Consider the following 21945-nt stretch of genomic DNA (forward strand, 5'->3'; position numbering starts at 1 on the left):
GACGGGAATTTTCTCAAATAAAGATTAATATTATAATACCATATTGTGCACATATAGGCATAGGTTAGGTTAGGTGTTTAGGTTCTGTTGGCGATTATTTGTATTTGTAGTACGTGGGTGAAGCATTTACAGCGTTGTGGTTCGAACAAAATTCGTCAGTGAAGCACTTGTTCCGGAAGTGTTCGAACGAAATCAGTTGTGAGTCGTGTGTAAACCGTTTTTCATTCATTAACAGGGGTTTGGCGGGTGCATGGAATGGACTTTGATTTTTATTTTTGTAGAAGGGCCTGCACACACCCAACGAACCAATAAAAGACGGTTTACACACGACTCATAACTGATGACGTCCGAACACTTCCGGAACAAGTGCTTCACTGACGACTTTTGTTTGAACCACAATGCTGTATATGCGTACGTAAACGTGTGCGTGTAAATGCCTGTAAACCCACGTACTACAAATACAAATAATCGCCAACAGAACCTAAACACCTAACCTCACCACTACCTAAATATGCACAATATGCTAATATGCAGCAATACTAATTTAAATTTGAGAAAAATCCTCATTTTTGAATGAACAGTATGTTAAAATTTATGAATTGCGTCTTTGGGGTCGACCGCTGGATGGAATAGACTTGGTTTGAGGTTGTTAAGTGAATGAAGTATTTATTTCCTCGATAGTGTGACTGAAGATTTATAAGAAACACAAAGTTGGCTCCGAAGACACATAGTCTTGGCCTTGTATTGCCTCGTCGCGTCAGTGGTTTCAACATCGTCCACCAATCAAATCATCTGTTGCAACGTCGACCAATCAGCTTCGATCTATTAAACATCTTCAGTGGACACTTTTATTCCCAGTTGTTCGTTAATTAAATTTTTATTTTCGACCTTTGACACCTGGTAAAAAAAATTATTTTGACAAATGTTCTTTGCTCGTCAGAAAGTTTCTTTGCCGCGTTTGTTGTTGTTGTCGTGTTGGGTTGTTAGTGTGTTTGTAAGACGCCTGATGCCTCGGGGCTTCTCTCTTCACCTGATTCTGTTAATGGCATTATGTGAGGGTGTGGGTGGTGTTGGAGTGTGTTTGAGTTTGTTCGTAGGTTCGAATCCTCGTCACGGCCCTTGTGGATTTGTTCCTTGTATTTGGGTTTGTTTGTGTGGGTTTAGCTGAGTGGGTGTGGGGGTGGTGGTGTAGGGTGTTTGGGTTTGATTGTGTGGGAGGTGGAGGTTGGGTTATACAAGGGATAGATGGGGAATAGAGGTGTGGACGATGGTTGCTTTATTACGCATAGTGGAAAGGCTTACCAAGCCCCTAAACCACAGATTGGGACTCAGGGTGTGAGGGAAGAGTTGATAGAATGGGGCAATGTGTACGTAGGGTGATGGAGTGTGAGGGAATGAGTGGATAGTAGATAGTGTGTGTGTTGTGTAGGAGGAAATGGATAGTGTGGGTGACTTGGTGGATAGTTGAGAAAGGGTGTATATTAGCTCTCGATTTGTTAACTGCTCTCCCAAATTACTATCCAGAAAGATATCTTTGAACAGTTTAGTATTCTGTGACCAACACCGTCTTCCAGTCTTTGAGACTTCTTTAAATAATCACTTACTTGTTACTTATAGGATTTAATGTTTTCTTTACTTACTGCTTAATTACTTAAAGTAATAATAATAATTGCAATTAAAAAAATTACAGTATAGGAATAAGACACTATTTAGTCTGGACTTATTACGTATAACTGTTTTAAAGTTGAAGTTAATATCGTGGTCTAAATAATTATGATTGACAACCTGGGGAGTCGGTGGCTGAGTGGAAAGAACACTGGACGCGTGATCCTGTGGTCCCGGGTTCGATCCCGGGGGCCGGTAAGAAACAATGGGCAGTGTCTTTCACCTTGATGCTGCTGTTACTATCAGTAAATAGTTACCTGGAAGTTAGTCAGCTGTCACGGGCTGCTTCCTGGGGGTGGAGGCCTGGTCGAGGACTGGGCCGCGGGGACACTAAAGCCCCGAAATCATCTCAAGATAACCTCAAGATAAGATTACCTGTTACCAGAGGATCATGTAAGTGAAGCCTTCCTTAATCTAACAATTTTCAGAATAGCATTTAAACTCATTTATGATTAATTGCTAAATATAGTTGTTCACTCCACACAAGAGAAACCTTGTAACATAGGAAGAGTAACCTTGGAATATATACATGTATATAAGCTAGAGTAGCCTTGGAACATACTAATACTAGAGTTACTTTGAAACATACTAATACTAGAGTTACCTTGAAACATATATGTACTAGAGTGACTTTTTACCATTATTAACACTAATTCTAACTCTCGCTTTTCCAGCAATTGTCATTGAACTGAATTAAGTGGAAGCCTCACCAAGTGGCTGGGATAAACGGCGAGTCCGGTGACCTGCGTAGCATCTGCGACAGCTCATAAACTCAAATAACCAATTGGCTAATCAGTCATCCAACATAACCAATCAACCAATCGTCTGCCTCCACCTGCGACAGCCACGAGTCCACTACAGATCCATCAGAGACACAAGGTCAGCATCTATGTACAACATATTGGAGCATTTGTTTCTGAATTGATTAGAGAAAACATGTGTAACATGTGAAAACATGTGTAAATTGAAAAATATTTTGCAATTGTTTTTACTTGATTTGATTAATTTGGTACAGTGGATATATTTAAGTGGTTCAAAATTATGGTAAACATAACAGGGTATTTAAGGGGTATTAGTTTTAGAAATAGATGGAAATATTGATAATATTTGGTCTCCAGTAAATAAAGTCATAGCCAGAAGCATCATCTGTTGCTCATCCTTATAGGACAGCATCAAGAGCTGAACCTGAGAGATGAGTTGGGAAAATAGCAACTTTTTTGAGATCAAAACTGCTAAAGAAATCATAAAAAATCCCTTTATTTGAAATTGTACTTGAGATGCCCCATCAATTATTAAGGGCTGGTAGTTATGTTGCATAAGTCAGCAGTTAAGATTGTTTACAAGGAGGTTGAACATCTTATCATTGATTTTTTTTTATTAAAATATGAGGTACATCTGCATTAGTGCAGCTGCCCTAGACTATATGAAGTGGAGTACAGTGTGTCAAAAAAAAAGCTAACTAGATGATGCTAAAATATCCCCATCACAAAGGATGGTTAGTCATACAGAGGCATGTGATAAGCGGTCTGCACTGGCAGACTCCGGATGCATTTTGAGGATATCATCAACACAAGATTGAATAAGGTAGCAGTGGTAATACAAGTCCCCATCTCGCAGGATGGTTAGTCATACAGGGCCATATGTTTAGTAGCCGGCATTTGCAAATTTTGGGTACACTGTGAGGATATCTTCAAGAATACGAGAGTGAATAAAGTAATTGCAAAGCTCCAGGTACCTCATGCCAACTGGTCTGAAAGGTCTAATAACTGGGCATTCGGTGATGTAGTGCGGGAGATCGTGCCGTAGTTCCTGCTCACAGAGTTTGCAACTGGAGTGCTCAGGATTGGGAGATCCGTCACCTGCCACAGGTAACGGTAACCCAACCTGATCCTTGCGACCACTGTGTCGCACAGTCTAGTGGACGTTTTGTGCTGCCCATAGATATAGGTTTCAGATCTGAACAAATCATAGCTTTTTATACTAGTACTTTCAGGTCGTTGGGAGTCAGTAAGTTCTTTCCTATCAGATCTGAGTGTTTGGACCAATACAGTTTTGACAGCAGAGATGGGGATACCTAGATCTAATTCAACTTCAAACTTGTTACACGCTAATTTGGCTGCAATGTCTGTCTCATTATGATGGGTTATATTTATGTGTGAAGGTATTGATGACTGTTCGCTACGTAAACCAGTATGGAGTTTTTGGATTTATAAATAGTTTCAAGAACATAGTTCCCTTGTTACCAGGTGTGACCAGATCAATACGTTTTTCGTTTACAGATTAAATCTGAGATTAAGATTCGTTCCGAGATTAAATCTCTAAATATTAGGTCCTGTCTATCCAAACGCGTTTTGGCTCGATGAGTGTCCTCTTGATGCCTGTCCTCTACTGTATAGTGGCTGCTCTTGACATTATCGCTAGAAAAAATCCCTAACGTGCAAAATATGGTGTACTATAAATCACAGGGGCTTACTAAATTGACGGGTTGTTACACTGTCTATTGGTGGGGTCCTCGGTTAGGTTCGGGCAAGTTAGTACATCATTTTTTTGACGTTGGGACAATCTTAGAGGACGGGGCTGTGTGACGCTGTGACGCGACAACTGGAGAGTCAGTTAACGCTAATTCGTTAATTCAGTTCGTTGTTGAGTGCGGTGCTGATGTTTATGTTGTTCAGAACGTTGTTGAGATGTTAATGCAGCCCCTCCTTGTTGTTGTTGTTGCTGTTATGTGACTGTTGTCTCTTGTGCCTGTATCTATCTCATACACACACACACGCACATTGACAGTTGAGAGGCGGGACCAAAGAGCCAAGGCTCAACCCCCGCAAGCACAAATAGGTGAGTACACACACACACACACACAGGGAGACAGAAGAGTTGATCACCACATACAAGATTCTCAGAGGAATTGATAGGGTAGATAAAGACAGGCTATTTACCACAAGGGGCACACGCACTAGGGGGGACACAGGTGGAAGTTGAGTGCCCAAATGAGCCACAGAGACGTCAGAAAGAATTTTTTCAGTGTCAGAGTAATTAACAAATGGAATGCATCATTCAATGATGTGGTGGAGGTTGACTCCATACACAGCTTCAAGTGTAGATATGATAGAGCCCAGTAGGCTCAGAAACCTGTACACCAGTTGATTGACATTAAAGAGGCGGGACCAAAGAACCAAAGCTCATCCCCTGCAAGTACAACAAGGTGAGGGCAACTAGGTGAGTCCAGTCACACACGCTGTAAGCTATTTTGAAGAAGATATAAAAGTTAGCCATGTTTGAAATCGTTTTCTATGATGATTTACTGAAAAAGTGTGGAAATTTTTGCGATGGGTAATTATAGTATTTAGTGGTGTGCTTAAGTTGAGTCAACTTCATATATCATATAGAATATTTATCGTAATGTAATCTAACGACTCAAGCCTGAAGAAAGAAGAATGAAAAGAAATGAAGTCAGAAGACCGACGAATGAAGCGGATGGGATGCGCTTGCCCAGTCAATCTGCAGGTTAAGCATTGCTTTGTCTGGGCAGTAAGTGGATGGATACCCTCTTGCACAACCTCCTTCTTGACTAGAGGGATTATACCTGCTAGGTGTCCTGCCTCCAGCACAGCACGGGACTATATTCCAGCAACGTAAACAGTACGTGAGATAGCTGGAACCTTGCAGTCGCTTTATTAACTCTCGTGTTCTTGAGGATATCCTCATAATGCATCCAATTATGCTCAACAATGCTTCGTTGGTCTTATTAATGCTGCGTAGTGACCTTGGTCGGTCTTAGGCGGCTGGGGACTTGAGTCCTAGAGCTGGTTATGTGTCCAAGTGGGGGGGGGGGTAGGGGGATGTGTATATATATACTTGTGTTGCCAAGGAGGGGGGTGTGTATGTGTTTGTTGGGGGGGGGTGTATGTGTTTGTTGGGGGGGTGTATGTGTTTGTTGGGGGGGTGTATGTGTTTGTTGGGCGGGGTGTATGTGTTTGTTGGGGGGGAGGGGTATGTGTTTGTTGGGGGGGTGTATGTGTTTGTTGGGGGGGTGTATGTGTTTGTTGGGGGGGAGGGGTATGTGTTTGTTGGGGGGGTATGTGTTTGTTGCCGGGGGGGAGGGAGGAAGGGGGTCATGTGTTAATTACTCTCCTCAACCAACAACATTCCTGAGTTAAAGGTCATATGATGACTCGCAGACTAAATTGTAAAATGGAATCTAAAAATAATAAGGAATCAGAGTTGATCTCGTAGCACAGATGGCTTCGGTCTCGACTCAATCTGGGCGAGATTCCCAGGCGAGAAAGAAATGGTTGGAAAAAATGATATATATATATTTTATGATGGGTGAACAGAAGCACTAGCTGAAAGGAAACGATCTGGAGCCCCTAGGGCAGGTCGATCGTTGTTGCCTTCAACCTCGTTCTGACAGTTCCTACGACGGCGCTGGAACCAATCGTATTGGCGTTTGCCTTTCCATTGGGAACTTTCGGCGCCGTGGAGAGGAGGAGGGGACCTGCTGCTTGGGCGACAGCTTCGCCTCCATATCAACCTACCCTGGCTTTGCGACCTGGAGAGGCCACTCCAGACCGACAACCAGAGCACAACTCCATAGTCTCCTATGACTGATGGATGCCTATACTATATATATATATATATATTATATATATATATATATATATATATATATATATATATATATATATATATGGTACAATGTTGAATATCACAAGTTGTCGAGTTCCTCCAGCTCCTCAGATGGCAGCCAGGAACACCTGAATGCAGTGTGCATTTCCCCTCTATATCGTCACTCTGAGGTGCTGCAAAAAGGAAGCTGGAAGCTCTAGGGTCTCTTGTTGTTTCAATTAGCCTAGAACCCAGTTCCTTCAAAGAAACTGGTGGCACTCTTACCCCAGGCGTCGAGTGTCTCAGAAGCAATGGGGACAAAATTGTAATGGTGATCCAGTTCTCTGTACTTACGGGATTTGGCTGATTCCCTGTGAGTGGCAGCACCACCTGGTTGTGCAACATTGAATATATATAATATACTTTATAAGGAGAAAGCACTAAGCCAAGGATTTGAAAACAAGATTGGAACATGAAAACAATGATTTGGGACAGGACTGAGGGAAGGAAACGTGCCCAACCTTATGAACTGTCGGGGATCAAACGTGGACCTGTAGTAAGCGTGGCTGACGCTCTTCCGACCAGTCCAAATGGTTGGTCTAGAAGAGTCTTCGTGAATAATGGTAGCGCTTGGAATTATGTATATACTAGCGTATATACATAAAGCTTTGGCATACATATATATACACTGGAGTCAAGCCAGTCGCCACACTTACAGATAATGTGACGTGTTCCCAATGATAGAGATCAAACAAAAGTACAAAATTCCATTTAACCTGGTTTAGTTCTAACAAAAACAAACACGATCTCTCAAGCTTGCAGAGTATAAGGCCAAGTGGTATTTTTATCAGCAAACAGCTTTTTCCTCGTCTGCAACTCCGACAGGATGACCAACCACGGCGTGTAGCACACCCTAAATACGCAGCAATCCCAGCCACGCTGGAAACAGTCATTAACCCACGGTATCATCTTGTTCACGCTCCTTTGCTCTCGTTGTTCATCGATATTAAAGTCAGGAGTGACAGCACATGAAGGAAGAGAGGTGCGGTGAACACAGATTGCTGGCTGTTGTTGAACGTGTGGGGCGGGGGGGGGGGGAGGATATAGCGACCCACTCACTCAGCCTGTGTGAAGTTCCTTCATTTCTAGATTCCTATTTCACGGGGCCTTGTGAGGAACTGCACACATGCCACAACAATTATTTGCTTAGTATAACACTTGGGTTCTGTTATATTTGGTGGTATGACGAACGAGAGAAACTAGTAACCAAGGGTCCTTAGCGAGGTTGAGGCCCCTTACCCGCTACATTATACACAAGTGCCCAGTCCAGCCAACTTTCTCGATTGAGTTGCGTTCGTCACAAACCATAAAGTCCTCCTGTAATATATAACACAATGTGTTTTCCATTCCATTGAGATGGCTCTAATTCTTGTATTCCGATCGTCAGGAGGTGTATGTTGATGTATGGGTGGGAGAGGAGCGCGCGTAGGGCCTTCAGTTGGTCAACGTGGTGGCGGGAAGACTGGGCGCCGCGTTGTCCCAGCACCCGGGCTACCCAGATCACTCGTCCCGATCCCTGCATACCTCCTTCAGTACATCCCAACCCTCCATCCGATTCCCTGTCACCTAGCGTCAGAGCATCATACTCATCTCTGCATATATTTGTAATAAGAATCACGGTAGTTTTAAATATATTTGGGGGATTTTTTCTTTCCGGTTTCCAGGGAAACGGATCTCTAGGACATAGGGTTCGAATGCGCAATGTAAACACGGCCTATAATCTGGAGCGCCCTTGGGCAAGCCTGGCCTCACACCCACATGTTCCCATGGCAAGCCTCACCCTGATATTTGAGTTTATTGAGGAACACCGTTTGGTTTTGAGAATATATTTGTGTGCCATCGCAGTGACGACTTGTCTCAATTTCGTTGTATGGTCGAAATGGAGCGTTCACATTTGCCCAAAAACCATCGTTCATGTGTATAATTTACTTCAGATATCGGAAACGATTTCTTCGAAAATGTTGAGAATTGGGATTTTATGGACAGGGGGGAAGATACAGACAGACAAATGCATTATAATGTAGGTGGGTGCAGGTGGGTTGATGATAGACAGATGGCAATGTAAGTGGATGCTGTTGGTTTGATAATAGACGGAAGGCAATGTAAATGGGTGCTGGCGGCTTGATGATAGACGGGAAGTAATGTAGGTGGATACTTTCTGGTATCTGGAGGTAGTAGACCTGGGGATTAAGGGTAAACCGCACTCCTGAGCCACACATACGCCGGATAACGTCAGCTGCATACGTAAGGTTGGTTAACGTACAGAATTCATTCAAGATATTAACCTAGAAATGGATTCCGGGAGCATATCACGCGTCAGACCAGTTCTGGAATATGCAGCGCCAGCCTTGAGACTATATACTGCGTCAAATATATAACGAAACTTTGTGATATAAATTACGACAAACGTCTAAAAACAAACTAAATATCACATACCTAAAAACACATGATCACAACAAAGCAAAATAATGCCCAGAGGAGTTGATAGGGTAGACTAGGATAATTTATTCCACAGTGGAATGAAAAGTCTCATAGTCAACGAACCACCAGATTACTTGTGGAGTTCTTAAAGAGTCAGGTCGTCTAAATGTTGAATGAAATAAGACATAAACAATCGTAGAAAGACACCATACACGGATCCAAATTAAGATTCGACAGTATCCTAAGGTTTCAGAAATTCAGACATTATAGTCAGCTGAGCATTGAAAGGTGGAGCCCAGAGCTGAAGCTCAACCCACGCAAGTAGGGCCCAGCACACCCGACTCGGGTTTAACCCAGGGTCCACACTGCTAGGAAACCAAGGATAAAGGCTGGTTAAACCCACTGCTACATCCGTGGTAGGAATATAGCAACTTCTCTCTTCCACTGCCACATCTGTGGTAACAATATCGTACATGTCGTCAGAGGTAGCAAAGAGCTTACGAAGAACGCAGCTTAAAGTAACTTCGCAGAGCTTGAAGATAGTGAATACAAGCATTCGCACCAGCTCACGCACTAGCCGACCGCTGTCAATCCAAGCAGGATAATCGACCGACAGGTTGTCGAGCATGATATCCCACCTGCACGTCACCGAGCATGATATCCCCCTACACGTCACCAAGCATGATATCCTCCCTACACGTCATAAAGCATGATAACCACCAACTTGTCCTCCCCCTCCCCTATCAGAAAAGTGGTATCGGACCTTTTTTCTCCTTCCAGTTATTCATCTGTGTATCGTATGTGACATATATAATCCTTTTACGTCATAATGTTATGGCATGAGGAACCTATGTAACTTATCTCTTCTCGTGTTCCAACCTAAGTTGCCCAGGAGTCGCAGTTTACAACTTAGGGGGGAGAGAGTCGCTTGTATTTTTTGTGTGCGATTGTTTGTGAAGTTATTGGGCACGATTTTAATGAACTTTGGGGGCTAGTGTGTGTGTGTGTGTGTGTGTGTGTGTGTGTGTGTGTGTGTGTGTGTGTGTGTGTGTGTATGTGTGTGTGTGTGTGTGTGTGTGTGTGTGTGTGTGTGTGTGTGTGTGTGTGTATGTGTGTGTGTGTGTGTATGTGTGTGTGTGTGTGTGTATGTGTGTGTGTAGTCCGCCCATCCATGGAGCGGTCGACCCCAATGACACATTTATCAAACTTAACATAATCTTGTTTTTCTCATATATAAATTAATATTAATATATATTACAGTTTCTTGTACATTTAGGCCGAGGTTAGGTTAGATTACTTAGGTTCTTTTTGACAATTATCTGTATTTTCAGTACATGGGTAGAGCATTTAGAGAGAGAGTGAGAGGCGATTCGAACACAGGAAGAAAGCGATGCAGTGTTCGAGAAAAGTTCGAACATTATCATATGTGAGCCGTGTGCAAAGCCTTTTTCAGCAGGGGATTTAACAGCTAAATTAACGAGTCTTTGGTCTTTATTTATGAGAACGGTCTAGAGTGAGTGAGAAAGTGATTTGAACTTTGCCAAGCCTTCAGAAGCTAGTTCCCAATATAGGTAAATAAAACCACCAATAGCACAGAAGTATATATATATATATATATATATATATATATATATATATATATATATATATATATATATATATATATATATATATATATATAACCAATACTGACCACTCTCTGTGCCCAGTGAATTTCCCCCTTACTCTTGCACTGCCTGCCTCTTTTACGTATCATAACTCTATTAGATAGTAACTCTCTTAGATAATTACTCTGTTAGATAATAACTTCTGTATAATAACTATGTAAGTGGTTAGACCTGTCATACACAATGATGCTTAAACCCTCATTCACCTCATGTTTAACGATAGGATTCATAGGACCTCATCACACCAAAGGTCCTATTAAATGATAGTGTTAGGCAAAGAGGGGAGGGATATTCCCTTATTTCTTAACCCTTATTTCAATTATTTTGTTCATTTGCTCTTTTCTCCCCCCATTTTATTGTAGAGCATGACCCATTTTACTATAGAGGTGACCCCTAGTAAAGGTAGATTCCCTCAACCCAGTCACCCCAATAGAGGTAGATTTCCTCACCGCGGTGACCCCTAGTAGAGGTAGATTCCCTCTCACCCCAGTCAGAGTAGTAATGGTAGATTAAACACTTATCTCTTCATCCTGTCCTCCCACTTATTGAACCGCAGTTTGGACGCTCCACTGCGTCAAAATTCAGGTGCTTTTGTGAAATTAAAAGCACTATGATATTGACGCTTTTTGGATAAATGAGCTTCAGTGAGTTAGGTGAGGTTATGGGTAGTTTTATACGCCTCTGAATGGGCAAAATCTGACAATATTTGACATATTTGACAAAATATGACAATGGGCAATATTTGACGCTTGCCACAGCGTGAGATTTGACCGTGCGTTGCAGGGAAATTATTGCAATTGATTTACCGACGTCTGTTGTACATCCTCCGTGGATGTACGTGGAGAGGGGGGACCTGCTGCATGGGTAACAGCTTCTCTTCCACATCTACCTACCCAGGCTTTGCGCCCTGTCAGAGCGCAATTCCATAGTCTTAGACTGAAGGATGCCTGATGTTATGCTGTACATCCTCCGCGCGCCCTCCGTTGTTCCTTCTGTTGCATATACCACACTTTTATATCCATTGTAACCCTTTTATTTGGTACATTTCCTGTGCCGTTTTTGTATAACTATTGTGGCCCTCTGTTGTACATTTGTTATGCTCCTGTTGGACTATTCTGTTGTTCTACTCCTGTTGCATACTTGTCCATCTGTTTGTACACCAGTTGTACCCCCCCTTCCCCTCTTCCCGTTGTGCCTGTTATTCTCCTGTTGACTCCCACCTTCACAATTCCCCCCCCCCCCCCTTTCCACAAAGAAAAAAATCAACTCTCGCTATCATCGCTTGGCCTTTTTTGGGTCTTTTGCTTTTATATATTAACATATGTATCTAACATACTTTTGTATCTAACATCTTTATGTATCCGGTCTTGTATACAGCTTTCTTGATGTTATCTTGAGATGATTTCGGGGCTTAGCGTCCCCGCGGCCCGGTCCTCGACCAGGCCTCGGCCTAGCTACCCTAGACTATAAGAAGAGGCTACAGAGTCTGGGCCAAGAGCTAGAGCTTGCACGATGATTAAGCCATTCAGGCACCGGTAGTCTACACTGGCACTCCCAAACTCTACTCGGGTTTACGGAGAGTTTCCGGTATTCTTTTTTTGTTCTCGAACGAGCTCTGTTTAGTGGTATTCCGGTTTACCAATACCGCTCCGAGTATTCCTGTGTTTACCCTTACAGTTTACAACCACGCTGGTTATGGTGTATACCTGGTGTATAACTGTGTATGGTGTATAACTCTGTATGCTGGAGTGAGGTCATATGTATCTCCTACACCAATGTATAGTTTTAGGAAATATATTCATGCATTTGTGTATGTATATGCATTTATGTATACTATTGCATGTGTGTGTGTGGGGGGGGGGGGCTCTGATGGACCTAAATAATGCGTTTGTTAATCTCTCGTGTGTTGAAGTTGTTGTTGTTTTAGATTTAGCTACTCAGAACGAAATATCCATGTAGCACGGGCTATGGTGAGCCCGTAACGTTAAAGTTGATCTCTCGTTTATTCTAAGCTGGGTGAGGTGTTGTTTAGGCCTATGAGGTGTTCTCAGGTAGGAACAATGACCGCTGAGAGAGAAGAGAGAGGGAGGGAGAGAGTTATCAAGGGGAAACCGACAAGCCATTACGACTATATAACACTTGTAAGGGGTCAGGATAAGGATCTAGGGATAGGATTATCTACATACGTATATGTGTGTATGACGTATTACAACAAAGGTACCAAGGGAGATATGTGCATATACGTATCACATATCCTCATTACATACCACACGGAGGAAGAAGGAAAATTATTACCAAGTTTCAGTGTAAATTTTCCTAGATGAGTATAGGTGGAAAATCCGCGATGGTAAAATGAAAGCGGAAATATCTGAACGGTTTCGTAGCACGAGTGTGGATTTACTGATTGGAAAAAAACGACCATTTGCACAATAATCTTGGTGTGTCAAGATGAGGATTGTAAAGTTCACAATTGTTATCAGCTATACACAATCGACTTGAGAATGGTCCTGTTAGGACCGAAACGTCGTCGTCCCTTCACCTTTTAGTGTCGATGAGTCACAATAACGTGGCTAAAGTATGTTGACCAGACCACACACTAGAAGGTGAAGGGACGACGACGTTTCGGTCCGTCCTGGACCATTCTCAAGTCGAAACGTCGTCGTCCCTTCACCTTCTTGTGTGTTATCTAGTCAACTTCACAATTGTTGTTCAGGATTGTGTTCTCAACCTTATTTCCGGTCTGAACGTTTCTCTAGTGTTATTAAACGTTTTCTTAACATCATGTTGATCCATAATAACATAATATAGAAAACGAAGGGAAAAATATATGTCAACAAATATAATTCAAAATAGGAAAGTAAATGAATTTCTAAAACAGATTAAAAATGATGGAAATGAGAGTTTGATCGAAGATGGTGATGTCATATACCTGTCATATGACTGGTAGATGATAGTAGATGAGTGATTTCATCTACCTCCCAAGCCTCAACTATCAAATATAAAACAAACAAAAAAACATACAAGCCAAATTAATAATAAATTATTGACAAATAAAGAAACACCAGTAAGATAGTTGTCATACGCCACGTGACAAACAAATAGTATGCGTGAATACAAATAATAAAATTAATAAAATGAATGTGTATGTATAAATAGTATGCATATTTTCCAAAAACAAACGGGATAATTTCTACCAAATTAACAGCCATACATCTAAAAACTATAGAAAAATACAATACAAAAGTTACCAAAATCCCATAAAAGAAATAAATAATATAAAAAAAAATTATTTATTGTCACCACCGCACTTATTCCCTCCAGAGTAGTAAAATTCCCCACGCGACATCTGGGAAGGTTATAAATACAGCGTGCTTGTGGCGGCTCAGTCAGGCAGGGCGGCGCGCTCGTCCGGTCAAGTTGTCGTGCGGTTTACTGCCTTTACTTTCTCAGGCCCTTGTGTTTTGATGCTGGGAGATTAGTGTCATTGGACGATTGTTGATGTGATTTTGTTTTCAGTTTTGTTTCCGGCTTCATATTTCTGTGTGTATATATATATATATAACTGCGTCTTGAGTGCGATTCGTCAGTCATGGAGGACAAGCATCAGGTATGGTATGAGGGTTATATATAATGCCTTGTTTTCTGTGTTGAGGCTTTCTGCCTTATCCACCTCCTTTCTCTCTCTATCACTCTCTCTTTCTCTATATTTTTTTCTCTCCCTGAAAGTTTTTATTAATTTTGCCCCGAGGGGCGAGCTTATTGGGCAGCGCCACTCATCCTGTGATTGAACATACTGTCATAGCATCATGTACACCACTCTAAATAGGAATAAAACCCGCTGGGTTGTTCATCCTGTCACTTGTACCCAGAAACAGCTGGGGCTTGCTTAACTGTCTCAAGTAAAAAGCTTATCAAACGAGATGATTAACATTTACCATCCCATAGAGATATGTTATCTTGCGGGTGCAAAGTGGGGGAAATCTTTTAAGAACAGTATCTATATTTAACAAATAGTATTTTCTTAACTCAATGTGAGGTTTATTATGCTACACACACACATTTCTAATGTCTCAGATGCGCACATTCTCTCAGGCAGTGGTCAAGGCGGTGTCCGTCACTCTCATTACAGATTCTGCAACTCTGCTGCTCAGCTGTTGTTTCCATGCCTAATCTCCATGGGTATTTGTATCCAAGACGAATTCTTGCTATTACAGATTCTCTCCTGCAGCCACTTCCCCTTCGTCCATAATGATCCAGCTTCAACAATATTGCACCAGCGAACAGATTCACTGATTTGTTCTATCTTCCTTTCCTTGATTACCTTGTCACGATGATGTACCTCTAACTTGTAGGTGAGTCTTGGGGGTGTGAAGTATTCAATATGGTCTCCTTCAGCGCCCTCAGCAGCTAGCACGTCTGCTCGTTCATTTGCACACGTTCCAACGATGGGAACCACATGAAGTTGATGACTCTTCCCTGATTGGTTAGTACTCTCACAGCTCTTTTGATTTCAGTGACTATTCCTTGGGTTTCTGCCTGTTTTTTTGCCTAAGGCTTTGTAGTGCCTCGGTTAAATCAGTGCATATCATTACACCTTTAGTGTTTATCTCAAGGAATCTTAGTGCCATTACAATGGTAGTACTGCCGACCATGCAGACCAAAATGTCTCCCGTAGTGAGGCGTTATATGCTCTAACAACCCGGGTCTTGTGGTCCTCTTGGTCCACAGAACTCTCAACCTCCAATGGCTTGACTCTTCGTGTTAAGAGTCCAGCCGATTGTGTAAACATTGCCAAGAGATCAGACCTGTAATTTGTTCTTTGAATTGCCAGTAATCTCTTTAAGGAGATAAGACAAATTGCTTGTAAGTCAGCTAATCTCGGTCTGTTGCTCTTACTCTTACTGCCTCATGTCAGTAATCGACAATCATGTCCATTGTCTCAAGCCGAGACAATCGACTTGAGAATGGTCCAGGACGGACCGAAACATCGTCGTCCCTTCACCTTCTAGTGTGTGGTCTGGTCAACTTGCTGCCTCATCCTTTATTATCTATTAGTCCCTCTTTTTCACTGTAATACATATTGTTCTAATTTCGTTCTTCATCTTCCCTCACACACTGTATCCGTCTCACTGTAATGAAAGTTGGATTGAAATTTGTTGCATTATGCAAGTGTCCAATGCAGGTCATATGGGTCGTCTCGAAGCATGAATACGACGCACACTGTACTAACAACATTATCTTCCTTGAAAGTTCAAGTTCTGCTCTATTACAACCCATTTAGAGCAACATAACTGCATCCGAAAGGATATATCACTCTCCTTTTGTGTATGGTTCTACCAGAACATGGCAAATAAAGTTGTATTCTCCACCAGGTCGAGTCCCCAGCAGAGACCCTTCGTGCCCTGGCCCATGAACATGGCATCGACATCCTCAGTCCAGAGTTCGCAACTCTGCTGGACTCCCAGGACCCTCTACGAGGCTTCAGAGACCGGTGAGTTAAATCAGTGTAGTGCAGCCGAAGGTCACACTCATCTCCCACAGCAAAATTCCTCGGGCTGTGCTGGTGCCAGCTGCAGCCGTTCCCAAAGGCACGTTTTCGATATTTTCTGTGTTGTATAATGCAGTATTTTCTCCAATATACGTTTAGATTTTGACCAGGAAGGGTTAGGCAAAGGCGAGTTAAGAATTTGTTTTTTTTGGCAAATATTTGAGCTTTGTACATGGATGAGGGATTTACACACGTGCGATTCGAATTTAGGACTCCAGTGGAACACTGTTCGAGAAATATTCGAACGCAAGGAATTGCGAGTCATGTGTAAACAACCCGTCCTCCAAACGAAGACCCAAAAGTGATTCCATGCACCCGCCAACCCCCCCTGTTTATGAATGGAAAATGATTTACACACGACTCACAACTGTTGACGTTCGAAGAGTTCCGTTCGGACGTTAACTACAAGTTAATAATCTTTCCGTAGGTTTGCTTATCCGAAGAAGGGCTCACTGAATAAGGTGGAACCAGAGCTGGTGGACCCGACGGAGGACTGCGTGTACCTCTGCGGCAACTCCCTGGGCCTCAAGCCTCACAAAGCAGACTGTTATATGCAGCAGCAGCTCGACAAGTGGGCCAGGACGTGAGTGTAAACACATTTTAAAAAGATGTTTTATTTTACATGTATTTCGCGGGAGTAGGAATTGTTTGTGGATTTTTTTTTTTCCGGAGTGTATTATTGCATTCTTTATGAAGTATTCTCCGCTTGTTGGTGTATATTTACGGGGTCATGTCTAGGACTGAAGTATACTTGTCGGTTGATTAGCAACCAGTAACATGGCCTTAATAGCCCTCTTGAGGTTAATAGGCATTATATCCAACAACGAGCCAACTTATCTTTATTTCACGAAGTGTATATATGCATCTTTCACAAGTTCGTTCGTATTTATCAACCAACGTTGTTGCAGAAGGCATATAACTTCAGTTACCAGTCGTCGTTGCTGAAGACGACATTAAGGGTTGCCTTGACTCTTACCTCAGCAATCACCTTTGTAGAAGGCATATAGTTTCTTCCCTTAAGGTTACTTCAGTTACCCCTCCTTCCTCCACTCTCTCTTTCTGTGTGTGTGTGTGTGTGTGTGTGTGTGTGTGTGTGTGTGTGTGTGTGTGTGTGTGTGTGTGTGTGTGTGTCTTTGTATGCATGTGGTGAATGGACTAAATATATGAATGGCTGTAAAGTCATTTCAAGGGACAGTGAATGAGCGAGTAAACTCCAGTCTCTCTAAATAAATGGTTGAAGTAAACTCAGCGTTATATACTGTATTTTTGTAAAGTATCCTCAATACATACCGTAATATGTTTAACATCTGCGGAGAAGTAGATCTCTGGAAGCAACTTTCATGTGATTGAAATGACTTACTCGTGATCTTAAAGTCATTTAAGGAAAACTTCCTTCCTTCCCTTCCTTCAAGTCACTGGAGCGGTTTTCTGGCATACATTTTTTGTTTCCAATAAGACGAAGCAAGACCGTATATACTCGTGTGATATCATGGTAGATGTTGGTGGTGTCATGGTCGCTATCGGCGGCATCATGGTCGCTTTGTTGGTGCTATCCTGGTCGCTTCTAAAAAAAGTATGATCTTGGACGATTGCCTCCTCAAGGTGGAGCTCCCCACTGTTTCCGTTTCCTATGGGGATTCCTCAAGGATAAGTTGCGAAAGAGCATTACAAAAAAGCCACACTGGCTGGATTAAAATATCCATAGACGTCTGCAAAGAATATTTGATGTTGAGGAATCACATACAGACAATATTTTGACTACTTTTTAAAATAGGTTTTAAGTCTCGTGTCGTCATTTATGAAAAATCTGAAAATAGATTACACTGAGTTGTCCCCCTTCCCCGCCACGTGGACGGGGACAGGAAGCCTGTATGTAGGGTTATCTATAGGTCCCTCCCTAGGCCAGGGTGTGTGGCCTAAACGTTCGTCAACCTTCGGCCGCCTTGAGCCCTCTCTTCACCCTGAGCACCAAACAAGCACAGTTTATGTTAAAAATACTGCATAGATATATTGGCAAATTTCTTTGTGGTGTTCATTCAAAGGGAGGTGATTGACGATCCCGTAGAGTAGATGATTGTAGGTCCCGTGGAATAGATGATTGCAAGTCCCGTAAAGTTGATGCTTGCAGGTCCCATAGAGTAGGATATTTGGAAATGTCAGTCCAGTCGAGTAATTCATGGGACTAAATACACCACAGGATGTGTGATAACCGTCCACTCAAGGAGACGGTAAATCCATTACTGCATTTTCGACTCTAATTGATGAAAGCACAGATGGAATTGATGCAAGTTGTGCAACTTTGCACATTTGTATACTTTGTGTTGATCTAAGTACGCAGGTAACAAGAGAGTTGATCTAACTGATATAAATAAAAAGGAGAACAGCAGGTGATGAATTCCTTATAAGTTGTAAATAGCAACGCTTGCCAAGTTGGGCACTTAGTGGACCAAAGTTGTTAGTCTGGTTACAGTGACGCACCACACATGGAAGCTAAGTTGACGTGGCTTCTAAACCAAAGCTAAAACAAAAACAAAAATACAGCTATTAGCTCTAAACCCCAACCGTAAATTTCGTTAGTTTTCATTGAAATGTTCGTCGAAAAATGTATTAAAACATTGCAAAATGGATAAAGTCTTTAGGAGTCATAAAGACTGTGAGGTTTACACGAATCTAAAGTCTTAACCACAGACAACTCAACAGATTTTATTGGGTCAGATTCCTCACAGACTTGTATATCGCGTTGGTGCTTGAGAGTACAGACAGTAAGCTGTACTCTAGTGCTGTAATGAATCGTATCGTAAAACGCAGATTTTCTTGTAACGGGAAGGAAAGGATACACATTAACTGAAAGATAAATGAATGGATTCGAGATCCAGCATTCATGATGACGATCACAGAACCCACAAATGTTCTGAACACACAGATGTAAAGATGCAGTCAATTCGAGTGAGAATTTGACGACTCTGAGTGCGAAATATTACTGGAGCAGAAATGGGGATGGAACGAGTGTTCTTGGTCATTCTCAGATGCACGTCTTGTTCGTAGGCGGGGTGAGTACTCGTCTAGTTGTGCTTGCGGGGGTTGAGCTCTGGCTCTTTGGTCCCGCTTCTCAACCGTCAATCAAGTGATGTAAAGATACCTGAGCCTACTGGGCTCTATCATATTTACATTTGAAACGGTGTATGGAGTCAGCCTCCACCACGTGTGTGTGTGTGTGTGTGTGTGTGTGTGTGTGTGTGTGTGTGTGTGTGTGTGTGTGTGAGGTCACCAAGAACGCTGGTTCAAGTTCTCGTAGTCCTGTTACAGTGATCATCGATATTTCACATTCTTGTGATTTTTACTTGTGTACTGTATCCCATGCCTTTGTGATGAATGTTCAAATTTTCTTTTGAATGGCAATTTGCAGGGAGTTTAAGCATCCATACTGTTCCCTGTAGGACATACTTTACCTGGGACATACACTGTTACCCATGAAGAAAAGTACTACGGCAACAATCTAAATTAAGGAATAAGTTCCTAGAAAGATTTCGTACCTTTAAATACTTCAATATTGATTTCTAAAATTTGTTGAAGCCATTCTCTACCTTAATGAAGTGACAAAATCCTTTTCTAGAAATAAATGAGTAATAGTTTGGTTCTGTGTTGAAGACAAAAAGCATTCCTGTTGATATTGACAGATTGTATCAACATTTAAGACCAAACTTTCACAGCATCTGAGGCTATGTTGTCCAAACCACACACTAGAAAGTAAAGGCACGACGACGTTTCGGTCCGTCCTGGACCATTCTCAAGTCGATTGTGAGAATCGACTCACAAACGTCGTCGTCCCTTCACTTTCTAGTGTATGGTTTGGTCAACATGTTTCTGCCACGTTATTGTGACTCCTCGTCTGCATGTGAGGGTAAACACCACACAGGTTGTGTACATGTTTGGAAACACTTTTATAAATCAACAGCTCTTTTTGTTATTTATTTTTTGCTGTAATGGACATTAACATGTCTTCGTTCACAAGTTAATGATATGTAGGTCGATATGCAAGGTTGAGGCAGCTTAAGTCTCTCTCTCTTGTGGCAGATCAAGAGATACCAAGTGTCAGGAAGCAAAAATATGGGGGAATATAGTCATGATTATTATGTTAATCTGATAATACTAATTCGACGGCTTTACTTTTTTGCGCTGGGAAGGAACAGGTCTTCTTGGTCATAGTTTACAGCATGTGGAATCATGTGAAGTCTGGCTCGCCATCATGCAGGTCGGCGTTCAATCCCCGACCGTCCACAAGTGGTTGGGCACCATTCCTTCCCCCCCCCCCTGTCCCATCACAAATCCTTCTCCTAACCTCCAAGTGCTATATAGTTGTAATGGCTTGGCCCTTACTCCTGATAGTTACCTCCACTCCCTCGCCATATTAAATCAAGTTTAATATTCCCACGCTAACTGCTGTCCTTCCCCAAGGTCCACAACAGTTGGCTACCTCCCGGGTACCTATTTTACTGGTTGGTGAAGAGAGGCATTAGGTGAAAGGAAATGTTGTCAAACCATTTCCGTGCCGCTCGGGAATCGAGCCCGGGGTTCTCGATTGCGAGTCGAAGACGTAGACACACTACTATAGGGCTATAGTACTATAGTAGTGTGTATAGTACTGTACTATAGGGCTTATTAAGGAGCGTATAGGTTATCAGAAAAAATAAACGAGACGGGATCCAAGTTGCTTTCAGGCCTTCCTATCCGATGAGAGACTCACCTGAGCATTCTAGACAAGTACCCCCTGAGGGCTGCGCGTCATGGCGGGGAATCACAAGGAAGCCGCCCGGAATACGAAATGTGTTCCCGCGAACAGCGCTGTGGAGGCGGCCGTGGGGGATACCCCCACAGGCAACTTGCTCAAACCCGGGATAAACTGGTAATCAGGTTTAACCGGTAATCCGAGGGTTCGATTCGCCACTGTCACCTTCAAGTTCAAGTACGATTATTGGGACAATCAAATACATCTCAAAGGGATAGGGTGGCTTAGGCTATTTCTACCCCTCCTCCTTCCAATGTATAAACTTCCAATTTAGAAACAGTCTTGTTTTTTTAATTACAGCCCCTCAAGTATATTAACGAATTGTTTAAGTCAAATAAATGTATTATTTATATGACTGTAAATGCACTAAGGGAGAAAGAACAAAGCCAGTGTGATTATATGGCACTTGGAAGGGATATGAGTACAGTACAGGAGTTAGGATATGAGGAAGGAGGGAAGGAACGGTGCCCATAACCACTTGGAGCATCGGGGGATCGAACCCTGATTCTGTAGGAAGCGAGGCCGCTCCTCTTATAGACCGGTTCAAGAGGCGTTTATTATAGCTTGAGATGCTGTGGTGTGACGTGGTGATGTGACGTTGTGGTGTGACGTTGAGTCCGCACAGGAAGACGAGCCCCAGACCTCACACTCGTACAAAGAGAACTGGCTGAAAGACTATCTGTGGACACCCAGTGACCCCAGACGATACATGCATCAACACCGTGACCCCAGACGATACACGTATCAACACCGTGACCCCAGACGATACACGTATCAACACCGTGACCCCAGACGATACACGCATCAACACCGTGACCCCAGACGATACATGCATCAACACCGTGACCCCAGACGATACATGCATCAACACCGTGACCCCAGACGATACATGCATCAACACCGTGACCCCAGACGATACATGCATCAACACCGTGACCCCAGACGATACATGCATCAACACCGTGACCCCAGACGATACATGCATCAACACCGTGACCCCAGACGATACATGCATCAACACCGTGACCCCAGACGATACATGCATCAACACCGTGACCCCAGACGATACATGCATCATCGCTGACCCCAGACGATACATGCATCAACACCGTGACCCCAGACGATACATGCATCATCGCTGACCCCAGACGATACACGCATCAACACCGTGACCCCAGACGATACATGCA

At 42.7% G+C, this 21945-nt stretch overlaps 1 protein-coding gene across 2 annotated transcripts in view; it reads left to right on the forward strand.

Moving 5' to 3' along the window:
- The first annotated feature begins 2410 nt into the window (after positions 1 to 2410).
- Positions 2411 to 21945, forward strand: part of LOC123746899 (kynureninase) — a 42004-nt gene continuing 22469 nt past the window's right edge. The window contains exons 1-3 of one of the 2 annotated variants that reach the window (XM_069319572.1): positions 2411 to 2544; positions 15794 to 15912; positions 16397 to 16552. In XM_069319572.1, coding sequence (XP_069175673.1) covers positions 16521 to 16552 — 32 coding nt within the window. In that variant the 5' untranslated portion in view covers positions 2411 to 2544; positions 15794 to 15912; positions 16397 to 16520. Of the gene's footprint in view, positions 2545 to 13806; positions 14029 to 15793; positions 15913 to 16396; positions 16553 to 21945 lie in introns of those variants that run through there. The other variant, XM_045728756.2, reaches the window with a different exon arrangement.

Source organism: Procambarus clarkii, chromosome 93 (assembly GCF_040958095.1).
Source record: "Procambarus clarkii isolate CNS0578487 chromosome 93, FALCON_Pclarkii_2.0, whole genome shotgun sequence".
NCBI lineage: Eukaryota > Metazoa > Arthropoda > Malacostraca > Decapoda > Cambaridae > Procambarus > Procambarus clarkii.